A 14,924-nucleotide genomic window follows, 5' to 3' on the forward strand; every position below is an offset into this window, starting at 1 on the left:
AAACCCATTGTCCTGTAGAAAGGTTTTATGAACCTTTCTAATCCTCAAAGCCAAGGAAAATTAATTCCTGAATGCACTGAAGAAAAACTTCTTATGCGGTGTTTTCTTTTCCAAGACTTCCTTTTGGTTGATTTTAGAGAGGTTCAGAAAGTTTTGAATCCATTTTCCACTTATTGCTCATTCTGTCATGTTAAGTTAAAGGCACCTGGAACCTGGCTTTCCAAGACGTTAAATACCCAGTTTCTGTTGAAGACAATGGGAGTTATAAATAACTCAGCACCCCTGAAAGTTCAGGTCATTTATTTACATGTTGCACTCCACCACAGTTAGAGACAGTCCTTACAATTGTGCTGGCCCCAGGAGCCTTTCCTGGGGTCCTGGCAGCCTCTGGGTGCTGCAGCCATGGCACTCCTGCAGCAGGGATCCTGGCCAGCAGCCAGAGCATGGCTCCAACTAACCAGGTTGTGGTTTTGGGTGTGATGCACTGGTGTGGGTTTTGACCCTGGGATCTCCTGGGGCAAAACCCTCCTGCAATGCAAAGTAGTAACTCAAGGAACACCTGCATGTGCAGTGTGTGGTACTGCAGACAGGTCTGCAGCGCCACCTACCACATGTCCACAGTTGTCTGGATGCGCTCTTGGTGAGGAAAGATGTATTTTGAGGGCCTTTCATAACCTTCTCCCCAACAAGTTTCTGCTTGGGTTAGGGTTACTCCCTGTCTACCATTTATTTTGCAACACTGTCTTTCAGGGATGGGGGGAAGGTTGTTTACAACATACTGTAATATCTGTGGATGCTAGAGATTCCTGAATGCTGTGGAGAGGCACTGTACCTACCCCCAGTCCCAATTCAAGACAGGAAGTACCTGTACGCAAGGCCAAGACCAGGCACTTTGGAGCACCTGTTCCTATCTCTTTTCTGTCCCCCTCTTTTCAACACTGTTCTTGTGGTTCTCTTTCCCAGCTCTGTTTCGTGATGTTTTGGACACCAGATGTATCAGAGAAGATTTTGGTTGACATCATTGGTGTGGACTTTGCCTTTGCAGAGCTCTGTGTTGTTCCTTTGCGCATCTTCTCCTTCTTCCCAGTTCCAGGTAAAAAACAAAGCAGCAAATTGCTCATTCCTCCCTGCGCAGGTTTCAAAGATACAAGTGGCCAAACGCAGATACCTGTTCCACTGAAGATAATATAGGTTCGAGATCTTGTGCACTACCCTGCCCTCAAATTGAATTTAGCTTGATAAATTAGCTAAACAGATATTATAGTATTTAGCTCGACAGGTATTATAGTAGGGGGAGAGTCTGTCACTAGGCTAAAATACATTTGGCATGCCTGCATTTCTTAATTTACCTTGAAGAGAAAAACCAAAAGCTGAAGCATATCTCTTCTAGATGATAGAGAATGCAAATGTAATAAAACTAGTCACAGTGGACATGTACCATGTTTCTGCCAAGATCATAAGGAACTGTGTGGTTGTACAACATCTAAAAAAATTATATAGTGTTAACAAGACAACCAGTCCCCTCTAATCAAATCTGAGTAAGATTTAAAGATACTGATAATATATCGATGGGAAAGAATATTAAATGCAGATACCTCCTTCATATTATATGGAAGTTTATTACAGTTGTAGCCAAAATGTTCCCCTTGAGCATTGGAATGCTATCATGTAAGTATTATAACCCACAGGAGCTACTGCTACATGATATAATATTTTCTGTAGGCACAATATATAACAGCACAGCTTCATAAGGATTGTAATCTTCAAATTTAAAGTGGTATTTTTGAGACCTATTCCCAAATTAGTATCTTTTCTAACAAACATGGATAGGAGTTATGCATTTATGCCAAAAGGAAAATAAACTTGCTGCACAAAAGATGTAGTGAAGCTTTATTTTTATTCTTATGGTCATATACATTTATATTTTACTTTTCTTTTAAAACAGAATGGAACCATCTTATAATAAAACATTTATGATAGGACAGTTTCCCACTGTGGGAAGCTTGCTGAGATTATGACTTCTTTTTTGTATGTTTACAAGAGCCAAAGCATATTGAACTCCCAGTCAGCTTCCCTATTTAGTGACTTTCTTTTGTTTTGTTTTTATCCCTTTTAAACAGCTTCTACCATGTGTATATCTTTGATCTTAAATTCGAATAAATACCATCAATATGGTTAAAATAAAAGTCGCACTCATTTTTTGGCAGACAAGGTTCCTTGGGTGAATCTGATATCTTTTATTAGACCAACCCAAATGGTTGGAGAATAGTTATTAAGCAAGCTTTCGGGCTCAAAAACCCTTCGTCAGGCTAAGGAAGTTTCAGCAGTTGGTGTGTGCTCTTCCTGGATGGAATAAAAAGTAAAGAAGCCAGAGGCTGGGCTGGTATGCATACAAGACAGGGAGTCAGTGAAAATGTAGATTGAGGAGTCAATGGGTGAGAGACAGGCGGGGAGGGGGGGGCGGGAAGAGAGAGAAGGGGGATGAAAGTGGAGAGATACCTGGGGAGTCAGATGTCAGGCAGGTTATAATGTGTCATAAATCCAATGTCTATATTTAGTCCATGATTTTTAGTATCCAGGAGGTTGATGAAGTGGAGTTCATAGGCTCATCTTTGGGAAGTGGTTTGTAAGTTTCCTTTGAGGATCAGGACTGAGAGATTGGAGAGAGAGTGGTTTTCTTGTGAGAAATGTGCCCCCACAGGTAATTGGGTATTTCTGTCTTTGATAGATTTCCGGTGTGCGTTCATTCTGGTGTGCAGTTGTTGTTTGGTCTCTCCTACGTATTTTCCTACACCCTTGATGCTTACAAGGAACTTTTAAAATGGTTTCAAGCAAACCTAGAAGCTCATGGGCAGGTCTGTGACTCAAGATGAGACACAAGCTCACCACTGATTTTTAGCCCGAATCTTGCAGTTTTACCTTGCAATTGTCTCTTCCCAAGAAATGTAAAAAATGACATCTCCTTATGGGATAATGAAATTGATGGTGACTGACTCTGTCTAAAGAGGCAACATCATCAAGAGGGAGTACTATGTTCTGTAAAAGGCTATGAAGAACAAGTACCGTGCAAAGCTGAGTTGAAGACTGAATCTTTTCTGGGACAGTATATTGCCACATACACACATCCCACATTGTAGTCACCAGTGACAAGATGTGATTTTGAACTGCTTCCCCATTCAGCCTGTCCACTAGGTGTGGCTCCTTCAGGCTTCTATTTATTTTACCACTAGTAAAATGATGTCATTGCAGCAGAGTAGTAGTTTCTGGATATGCAGGTCAAGGACTTCTACAATATGGGCATAGCCAAATTGCAGCTGTGTTGGACCAAATATACTGATATCGGGGGACTATAGTCAAACATAAAATTGTATTTTTCTCTGTGTAAGGGAAGAACATTTCTGAATGTTCCTCATACCATATGTTGCTGTAGTCAAATGAACAGCAGGAGTCTATGACAATATTATATGGTGAAGCTTCAGGTATTATTGTCTTGCCTGCTCTTACCTGACAAGAACAGACAAGACTGTCCTCAATTGGCATCATCTGTTTTTCTTGGTATTATCTCACAGAACAATGCTTGCCAATGATTTCCTGCTAAGAATTTTTGAAATGGAATACTATTCAGTTTAATGCTGCCAACCCATTGTTTCAACGTATATAAGAACTGTAGATGAGGGGGGAAGGCACTCCAATACTCCATGTGGTAAATACTCCTGCAAGCTCTATGTTACCATTTCCTCTAGCTTGGGTAGTAAGGACGAGAGTCTTTTTTAAAGTTTAGAAATGAATGAGAACAAAGTCTTTCAATATTGAGCCAGGAAAGACTAAGACCTGTATTAAATTGCAAGATTCAATTAGAGAATTTGACTAAGGTTATACAGGCACAAGCATGAAATGAATTTAAGGGAGGTGTCCATCATTTTTGTTAGTAAGGTTTATGACTTGAGGATTTAGTTAATTCCTTTTATTTATGTCTGGTTTCCGAGTTTAAATATTTTCTTCTGAATACAGATATCACCACAACAGTTGAGGTCTTTGTCATCTCAAGGTTGCTTACAATGTGCTTCACCTTAATCTACTAGGAAACTTAGAATTAGTCCAGAACAAAGTAGCTTGCCTATTATTTGCAGTATTTTCCTGTAAATGTAACCACAACATCTTTGCTCCAAATTCTGCCATGGCTGCCTATCACATGTGGATGAATTTTAATATGCTGGTTTTGTTCTAAAAGGGTCAGGGACGTATCTAAATGCTTGACTGTCTCTGGTCCTACACAATTATGCCACAATTCCAACTAGTGAAAGTTTATCAGAGGGAACTGTGAACAGGTGCTCTCTGAGCCTAGGGGTTCACTCTGAGCAGGTCTAAAAAACTCAGTTTCAATGTTCTTGGTATGCAAAACCTGTATCTTGAAGGGCTGAGCTGGGAGGGAGTGGGATGTTTGACGGAGTCTGAGACAGGGGAATATTATAGTATTATATATTTTTGCTAGCTATTACTTTTTCCTTCCAGCAGATTTATTGCCATTGCATGCTTTTTTTCTTACAATGCATTGGATTCATTTGGTAGGTACTGGCCTGGGACAGGCATTTAAAAATCAAGCATCTATTTAAATAAAAATAAATATATACTTTTATTATATATCTGAATATTTGGGGAGGTTTGGAGAACAATGAACAATTCAGTTCTTTTTTTTTTTCTTACCTGAGAAGAATATGTGTGACCATCTGATCCACAAACAGGATTGGTATAAACTACTGGACACTGCTTGCAGTTTGATGAAATGGGACCACCCCTCCACCATTGTATATTGTCAAGGAAAATGCATGGATTTCTGCCTTTTAAGTTGTTGTAGTATATGGTGATTTCCTTCCTAAGTTGGTCTCTTTTGGAGTAGAGTAGGTGAAATAGATGATCGCACACCGCTAGTTATGACATATCACCCCTCCCTTGAACCTGTACAGAAAATCCTCAAACAATTGCAACCCATACTAGAAAGAGACCCTATTCTTAAAAAGATCTTCCCAGAGCCACCCATCCTAGCCTTCAAACAAGCACCAAACCTCGCTAACCTTATCACCAGAAGCAAACTTCCTCAAGCCCAGAACACACCAAAAGGATCCAGACCACGCGTGCCATGACAAGAAATGCAAAACCTGCCAACACATCTCCACCACCCCCACTATTACTACACCCCACAACAGAGCCATCAGCATTCCTGGATCTTACAGCTGCACCTCCAGAAATGTAATATACCTCATCCATTGCACCAAATGCCCTGATGGAAAATACGTAGGAGAAACCAAACAACTGCGCACCAGAATGAACGCACACCGGAAATCTATCAAAGACAGAAATACCCAATTACCTGTGGGGGCACATTTCTCACAAGAAAACCACTCTCTCTCCAATCTCTCAGTCCTGATCCTCAAAGGAAACTTACAAACCACTTCCCAAAGACGAGCCTATGAACTCCACTTCATCAACCTCCTGGATACTAAAAATCATGGACTAAATATAGACATTGGATTTATGACACATTATAACCTGCCTGACATCTGACTCCCCAGGTATCTCTCCACTTTCATCCCCCTTCTCTCTCTTCCCACCCCCCCCTCCCCGCCTGTCTCTCACCCATTGACTCCTCAATCTACATTTTCACTGACTCCCTGTCTTGTATGCATACCAGCCCAGCCTCTGGCTTCTTTACTTTTCATTCCATCCAGGAAGAGCACACACCAACTGCTGAAACTTCCTTAGCCTGACGAAGGGTTTTTGAACCCGAAAGCTTGCTTAATAACTATTCTCCAACTATTTGGGTTGGTCTAATAAAAGATATCAGATTCACCCAAGGAACCTTGTCTGCCTATGTCCTTAGACCAACACGGCTACAACCTACACCCCTGCACTCATTTTTTCTCCTTCTCTCTGTGATATGACTGGCATTTCCTCCTACATATTTTTTATCATTGTTTCCTCCCTTTCTTTACAGTGACAGTTAGAGCACATTTGACGGGTTGGCTGATGACACTAAAGAAGACATTTGTACTGGCACCCAGCTCAGTTCTGCGGATTATCGTCCTCATCACTAGTCTCATTGTTCTGCCTTACTTGGGGTAAATGACTCTTCCCCGTAGGTCTTGTGACTATCTTACTTGTAACTATCTTATTCCCCACTCTGCTTTCATTAAAGAGGCGCACTATTTCACTCTTAACATGTTCTCTAAAGAGAGCAGAAAGTAAAAGTTAAGGTAGTTTTAGTCCCTCATAAACAGTCACTTACAAGTATATAGATACAAATCTATCACTAGCCAGACATTTACCAACTGGCCCATGGGGAAGATTCTACAGATGTACTAATGGAAAGATATTAGGCTTCAGGTGAGGTTACTTTTATGAAAACCCATGAAATAAATATAAGAGGGAACGTCACGTTCTCTGTAGGCTTGAAAAAACCCCCCATCATATCCATCATTCTTTAGCAGGGCTGTAATACTGCTTAAAATCCCATATTCAGCCTATCTTAGCAGAGAATCTGATCTATAATGGGTTTTCCTGTTTTCACCGAAAAGAAAAATTATGTAATCCTATTCAGGAAGTAAAGTAGGACTATTAAATATAAATTGTTCTCACTACCTGTGCCTAGATTTTTGGCCCGCCACTGTAATACACCAGCTACATTACATTAGTATAGTATTTGTTCATGAAAAATTATATATTAGTTATATACTTTATTGCCACTAAAATTTTCTATCTTTACGTGTATACATTTTAAAAGAACATAAACTTACTCTTTTTTATGATATCCTCAGAGTCCACGGAGCCACCCTAGGAGTTGGGTCACTTCTAGCTGGTTTTGTAGGAGAATCTACCATGGTTGCAATAGCAGCTTGCTATGTCTATAGAAAACAGGTAAGAGCCTGCATCTGAAGAAATTAGGGAAATCAAACGTGCTGCCTGGAAGGGCTGATGAATTCTGTTAAATGTATATGTAGCTACCATTGCTGAAGATGGACACAGGCTGATGGCTTTATTTTTAATACAGAGTAAACTATTGAGTGGAAGGATTTTTTTCTCCACTGAGAAGAAAACATATGCAAATTATGGAGTAGAACTTGCCAAGATTTAAATAAGTGAGAAACTTTACACAAGTGAATACTCCTCTATATCTCAGTGGCCACAGTCCAGCATGCACAAATTCTTAACTTTAGCTAGCCAACATCACTCATTTAACGAATTCTCACATGAATCCTGTTAAGCATGTGTATAAATGTTTTGTGATGCCAAGACCAATCAGGGAGCTCCATAGTTGTGCCTTTACAGCAGTGATTCTCAACCAGGGTGCCATGATAGCACTGTTAAGACCTTGTTAAACATTAATTTTAGGCAGCTTCTGGAGCTGGGTTCCTGCCCCCCCTGCAACTCATCTCTTGCACACCCCCACCTAAAGCAGGGATAGAAGCCTGTCCTGGATCACCAGCCCTGTAGTGGCAACCCATAGCTATAGCTCCTAGTCAGGCCCCTGCTTACCAGCCCTCTAGTGGCAAATCACAGCTGTGCAGGTGGGGGACAGTCAGAGAAGGTCTTTAGTCTTAAGGTGTGACTGCTCCAAACTCAAGCTAATAGTAATACTGATCGACATTTGAGCTGCTCAAAGTGCAACGTGTAACAAGGCTCTTAGTTTATAAAAATGATTCACACGATAAAATCAGAAATTTCAAATAGGAATCCATAGTTGTGTTCTTCTGAGTTCTTTCAACAGAAAAACTGCTTTAATGATTTTCAATAGGCAAAAAATAGTGAAAAGTAAGTGCTGGCATTTTCCGCATTTTCCAAAGGGCACATCAAGTCTATGCCAGAGTGCCTCAAATCTAAAAAGGTTGAGAACCAATTCTTTACAGGGTATTGCACACAACTGGAATAAGTAGCGTAACTAAGGTAGGGCAACCAGGGCAGCCTCTTGGGAGGGGGGAAGAGACGGGGAAGGCACTGTCACCCGCAGCCACATGATTATGCCACCAGTACAACAGCAGTCAGAAGTTGCTGCTGTTCTCCCAAGTGTCACACCTGTTGCATTGTTACACCTTAGACTCCAATAAAATTAGCAAAGTATTGACCATGAAATTATTTAGCAAGTTCTAGGTGGGGAGAAGGTAGAGAATGCTTGTTTCATTAATATTTCCACTAGAGGCCAAAATCAAGAACCCCTGAAAATTTCTATCATGCTTACTTCTATTAAGAGGTTATGAAAACAGAATTTAAAGACTTTAAACTACATTTATATTGATAGAGGTTAAGAATAGTGTTGGCGTGTATCATCAGAGCAGGAAGACATTCACAGCTCAAGCCATGCAGTGCTAGATTCATAAGTAAATAAAGAACTTTTTTCTCTGTAGTTGTTGGCTTGTCACCTTTTTCTTGATCCCATAAACAACAAAAATAGAATGGTAGATCCCAGGCAGTTGTTATCCTTGGCTTGCAGTTTCACGACACATTTTGTTTAGACTTTATTGTTGCATGGACTAATTATCACCTTTCCCAGCATATTTTTAGCCTCCACAGCTTTCTTCTTAGGTGTTTTATTTTTTGTAGCTTAACTTGCAGGACTGATATAGTACTGCTACAAGTGCTGTGAATATGAAACTATCTTTTCCCAAGCTAGCAAGGAACTGGCATAACAGTAGTTGCATATATCAATTTATTTTCAGCTAAAAGATTAAATACATGGAGAAAATGTGTGAGAGCCACAAACTAGTATTATATACACAGCCCAGTAATCTTGAATCACTTGTATGTCAAAGTTCAGCTGAATTGATAAAAACCAGTGGGTTTTTTGTCCACTTAGAAAGTGTTTTCTGTAAGGATAGGTCAGCATGCTGAGAAACAGATAATAGGACACAGATGGTTCATCTTGTTTGGTACTGGAGCTAAGAGCTTCTTAGCAAAGACAATCTGGATGAATCATGTGACTGTCTGGAAAGCCCTCCTTCTTTCTTCTGGACAAAAAAAAAGCTTTAGAATCACTTTATCTTTGGAAGGGATGTGTATGTGGGAGTCCTGCCCTCCTGACCTTTGACCTTGTAAAATTTATTATGCCACCTTTCATTTACTGGATATATTGCCTTCTCTCCTGTTATTCTGAAGCAATCCCCAGACATTGGCTAGCCCCAAAACACGCTAGTAATTATTATTTCATATCTGATGCCAAGTTTAAGATGATTTTCTAAGTTAATGTCACAAGCCAGCAAGAAAACAATGATGGAACCTAAGATTGTCAACTCTAAGTACTGCCCTCTGCCCAGTAGCCCAAATTTCTTCTGATAAGGCCTGAAATTGGTAGGACTGAGCTTATACACAGCAAACAGTATAAATGGTCACATAGTTATGACTACTCTTTTCAACTGACTACTCTTTTCAACCTAGAAAAAGAAGCGGAATGAGAATGAGACAGCTACGGAAGGTGAAGACTCAGCAATGACTGACATGCCTCAAACAGAGGAAATGACAGACATCGTAGAAATGAGAGAAGAGAATGAATAATGAAATGGGATGTGACTGTTCTCTTCCAGGACAATTGGAATGATACTTCAGCATCTTTTCTTCTCTCATTTTTTTTTGTGGTTTGTTTTTATTTTTGTAATAAAGAGGCCTTGATTTAAAAGGTTTCAGATAAATTCTCTAGCATACTGAGTATGCTTACACTGATGAGGGACCTAAAGGAAGGTCTTTGCTTTTTTCCTTTTTAGTTGAATTTGTTTTCCTGCACCATGCAAACTCAAAAGATGTAGCTGCATTACAGTAGAAGGAGTCTTCCTTACTTACACATTCATCACCTTTGGACAATCTGCATTTGTCAACCGAAGTGCTGCTGTGTGTCTGTGCCATTCACTCTGCTGTCATCCTTTCTGCTTTCATCTTTCCTTTTTTTTTTTTTTTAATTAATGAGTGATTTAAAAAAATGGAAAATGCAGCTTTATTTTTCCTGCTTGAAAATGACTTTGCTACATAAACAACTGTACCATGGTGGACTGTTCTGTTTGGTCTCATCACTGGCTGGTATACTGTTTATTGTTATAAAACAAAGTAGGAAGGCATAAGGTTATACTGTACATTGTTATAAAACAAAGTAGGAAGGCATAAGCCCTAATTAGGAAACAGCAGAGGGAAAAAATAAAATACAGGACAAAAAAATCAACATATCCTTTGTTAAGTCATCAGAGATTAAAGTTTGGGTTTTTTTAAGTGTAAACATTTGAGTCAAGTTTCCTAGAAGGCTGGTCCCAGTCTTACATATCATTTCCATGAGATACATTTTCATTCGCTGTTTCCAATAAGGGTTATGCAGCTGGTAGAGTGGTACAATTGTATCTAAGGCTCTTTCCTAAGGGAGGAAAAGAAAAACAAATGAAGCTTTACCAAAGTTCTCATCTGCTGGTCTGACGAATGTTCAGTGTATTCATTTTCCACTATGGTTTGCTCTATAATTACTTCTGTGATATGTATTCAGAAATATAAGAGCCAACACTATGACAGAAATATAAGAGTACACTATGATATAATCCATTTGATACCAATAGTCCTATCCAATATATGGGGATTTCACTTTAACATATTTCCCTAGGTATAGTAGATCAGTATGAGTGAAGCTTGAGTACCAAGGACACCACACCAGGGACTTGACTGCAAGCCCCGTTCCCACTGGAGACTCATGAGAGAAGTTCTGGGAGAATCAAAAGGACAGCTCACATGAGTAAGTGCATGCATTGTGAACAAGGTAGGCATTGACATTTAAGTGGGTATCAAAGAAAGTAGAAGGTCCTTGAATGGATGATCTGTGCTGGGGGTGAATTTAGTCCTGCGTGAGATGTCCCTAATTAGTAACTTTATTTAGTAAAGTATATTTTTCTAAGTTTTAGAAGTGAATTATTATTTAATTATGGACAAATTGAGTTTCTAGATTATTTAGCAGGTAGTCCTAACACTTCAAAGAATCGATCAAATCTAAATAAAAATTATTATTTTAAATATTATATCAATATATGTGTATATATACATATATATGTGTATAAATATATATATTGTATATTATGTATAATTTATTTTAGGCTACAATACATTTCCTATTTTTCCAAGTTCAGTAAAAAAAGTCTCTAATACAATACGAAATTTGCTCATGTATGAATATTACTTGTAGTGAAACGTATTGTATAAGTTAATATGCATTTTATCTGCAATGTTTGTATTAGATTTGTTACATGTACAAATTCAATAAGATAAACAAATGAAATGCTTTGTCATGATCATGAGTTGTGAAAAATCAGTCTGTTGCTACTGAAAATGATGGCACTGGAAGGATAAAACAGTATCTGTGTTTTCAATGCTACTAGCAGGTTGTTCCCACTGTTCCTTACAGTAGCAGAATAAACTCAGACAAATCAGCTTTGTGCATGCACATATAGATTTTTGAGAACAGACTCACAGTCATGTGTATATACCCTGTACAGAGATTATTGTATATCATAGTGGCCAGGACATCTTATCTATTGCCATAATTTTTCTTTCTCCAGTGCACCTGTATTCAAAGTCTCAACAAGCATTTTTGACAGCAGTAGAGGTAAAATGAGAAAACATTTTTATTGTAACCTTTATTTCTGGTACATGACTAGAAATTTAAGCAGCAGTATTTTTTAATAGTTGTGAGTATTGAATATTTATTTAGGGTTTAAGCTAAGAATTCTACTATTTCAAAAAAGCAACAATAAAAACCCCAATATTTAAATACTAAAGCTTTTAAATTAGCTAGAAGTTTGAGCAAATATTAAATACCAACTTATTGGTGATACAACCAAAAGGTGAAATTTTAGTTAAGGTGGGGGGGGGCGGGGAACGTTTACTACTTGTTTATATGTTGAATTTGTAAAATAAAATATGTGATCAAGGAGTAGCAGGGTTTGACCATGATTTCAGGAGAAATTATTTTATAGCACCAGTGGTGACTACTCATGTAACCAGTCCTGTTTAATTCTGTTTCCAGTGAACTTTGAATTTCTTTTGGCCGTTTTGCTGAAGTAACAAATTAATTGATATGTCCACACCAAACAGTGCTAGGAAGTGAGATTTATAGAGCAAAGGAAGACAAACACCAAAATGGCAGTGGCTGCAAATTGTTGTAGGCCCACTCACATAAAAAACCTGCACCACCCTTTCAATTCTTGATATTGCTAATAGGTAACATTTTCAAATGTAATGAACACACAGAAGCTTAAGTCTACTGAAAAAAAGCCTTTGGCTTCTAAGTCATGTCAGCTGTTTTGAAAATTCTATCCAGTATCTTTTGTCCAAAAAGGATCTTGTTCAATTCTATTAGCCTTGATTATGCTATGCATGGTTCTTTCGCTTTAGTAACCATTATCTTTGTGATAAACATTTTTAAATTTTCCCTTTAAGGCTTGCAAGGACAGTACAGTGATTGCATGAGTGAACCTATGGGGATAGAAACATTCTAATATATTTGTTGGAAATTATTTCAATGAAACTATAGTAAAAGAGGAACAAAGTGGACCTGTATGCCACATCTTCCATGTAAGACTGTGAAAACAAGCACAGCAGGACTGAAAACAAGAAAAAAATGCATATTACCCATTGGGTTTTTTGTTTTGTTTTATTTTGTTTTACATTTGTGAACGTTCAAGGTCTACAAAGGAAGTCTGACAGGTTGTGCGTGTTCTCTCTTTACAGGGTCAGTAGTACTGAGGAGATAATCACCATTTTAAATTAAGGGTAGTAGCAAAATAACATAGTGAAAAAAAAGCTCTAATTTTTCTGACAAATACTTGGCCATGGTAAGGTGTGCTAACTGCCCCTCTGCATGGCAACTCAGCTCATCTCTTCCTGTACACAGATGCTCAAGGGAAGAAACCATACATTTTCTACTTCAGGGTTATGGTTCCACATATGGATTGAGTGAATAACAAATAAGAGAATGTTCTGTTTTCATTTCTGTTTGAGTTAACTTATTTTGCTGTTTTGTCATAAATATGTCCCCTTGAGAAAGAGATCCATCTGCCTGACTCACTTTTTGCTGAGTTGCAGCACCAGCTGACAGACACAGAAGGGGTCTGAAGAGACGGTAGTAGGTTGAAGAATGCAAGGAGTTCAAGGGAAGCATGATGCAAGAATAGAAACAATCATTTTTATAATTTTCCAGTCCTCTGTGGGTTGGCTGCTGTTATTTCAACTTAGTGGAGAGATTCTTTCAGCTTCTGGTACTGGAGACTGGTGATGCAGTAATTAAATGTCCTCTGTTATAGGAGGTAATTTAAACTGTCTGGCACTGTTCAGATCAATACATTGTCCTTTTCTAATCTCTGTTTGTGCTATATAAAAAAACCCTTGCTTATTCTCAGTGTCCTCACTAGGATGCAAATCTTTTGGATTTTTTTGTAAAAGAACCAGATAATGCTTTCCAGAAGCTTGAAAATTAGACCTTTGAAGTGTCAGTCCTAGGTAGTTATGGTTCTTCTATCAATAACTAGCAAATTGCCTGTCAAGAATGACAGGGCGGAAAGGGCGGGCAGGGAGAGAGACCTGCATCCCTTCCCCCCGCCTCGGGCCGGGGCTGCAGCCTGCCTCCTCCCTGCCACTTCAGGCCAGGGCCCAGCAGGGCGCAGCCACCACTAACCCCCCACCTCCCCTTCCCCTTCCTGCTCCCCTCCATCCCTTGTTCTCTGCCTCCTCCCCTCCCTACTGGCTGTTGTTGGGGGGCTTCAGCCTCTGCCTTCAAGGAACAGACCCCCTGCTCTGTCCCCGCCATTATGGCGGCGCTCTGGTCCCCATCATCCTCCTCTGCTTCCAAGTAGCAGGGGAGGGGGCCTCACCTCCAGCCCCCACTGTCATGGCAGCACTCTGCTGTCTGTCCCTGTCTGTGTAGGGCACTCTGATTGCCTGCTGAGACAGCCAATCAGAGCACAGATAAAGTGTTATGGATGGATGGATGGACAGACAGACAGACAGGCTTTTATAATATTAGAATAAGAAACCCAAGACTTAGTCCACTGTGATCTGTCAAGGCATAATTTGCAGTTCATCTTAGATGAGCAGTAGCTCACAAACCCACATATTTTAATTACTTCGTCATTGTAGCTAGCTGAGATTAAGATAATTCACATAAATATGATCCACATGAATACCATATTTTCTTTTGTGCAACATGCACCTTTTTCTCCCAAATTTAGCCCCCCCCTCTCCCCCCAAAAAGGGGTGTGTGTCATAAGTGGGGAAGCTGTTTTCATTGTTGGAAAAGAAGCATTCCTTACTTAGCAAACTGCAGAGGCAGAGTCCTTTGTTATCCCTCTCACAGCTGTAGTTATTGACTGAGCACTGGAGCTTGTGTCTGAAACAGTAAGGGAGCTGCTGGTAGTAGGCTTATGGTGTGGAAAAAACACTTTATTAACAGGAACTTATATGAAGAACAGTAAAGGACTAACAGTTTTGCTGTCCTTGGAAGGGTCTGGGACTTAACCTTATGTGACAAAGTAAGTCCTTCTGGGATCACCAGGAAGTTCCTGGTGTCAGCTGTCTCACCCAGACTCTCCTGGAAATGCCATACTTCCTGGACACCGCGTGTTTCTAGAATTTACTCTAAATCACAGTGGGCATGTCCACATGAGACACTGACATTGCAGTAGATTAATTCTAGTGTGCATTAGCACAGCTGGCAAAAACTGCTAATGTGCAGTAGAATTAATTTGCACATTAGCACACAAACAGGCGTTATTGCAATGCTAATGTGCAGTAGCACCGATTATGGAACATTTAGTACCTGTAATTACAGGTACTAAATGCGTGGCAAATACGGTGCATTAATGAACGTATAGATGCTCCCAGTCATCCATGACCTGAAAAAAATCTTTTTTTTTTCCCTA

General features: G+C 39.5%; 1 protein-coding gene across 5 annotated transcripts in view; it reads left to right on the forward strand.

Annotated features, from left to right (window-relative positions):
* The window catches only part of ANKH (ANKH inorganic pyrophosphate transport regulator), a 169,373-nt gene extending 159,548 nt beyond the window's left edge, over nucleotides 1-9,825 (forward strand). For all 5 annotated transcript variants that reach the window (XM_025209629.1, XM_025209630.1, XM_006028234.3 and 2 more), the window contains 4 exons: nucleotides 964-1,093; nucleotides 5,993-6,116; nucleotides 6,813-6,912; nucleotides 9,424-9,825. In XM_025209629.1, coding sequence (XP_025065414.1) covers nucleotides 964-1,093; nucleotides 5,993-6,116; nucleotides 6,813-6,912; nucleotides 9,424-9,540 — 471 coding nt within the window. In that variant the 3' untranslated portion in view covers nucleotides 9,541-9,825. The remainder of the gene's footprint in view (nucleotides 1-963; nucleotides 1,094-5,992; nucleotides 6,117-6,812; nucleotides 6,913-9,423) is intronic.
* Nucleotides 9,826-14,924: the final 5,099 nt, after the last annotated feature.

This window comes from Alligator sinensis, unplaced genomic scaffold, assembly GCF_000455745.1.
Source record: "Alligator sinensis unplaced genomic scaffold, ASM45574v1 scaffold420_1, whole genome shotgun sequence".
Taxonomy (NCBI): Eukaryota; Metazoa; Chordata; order Crocodylia; family Alligatoridae; genus Alligator; species Alligator sinensis.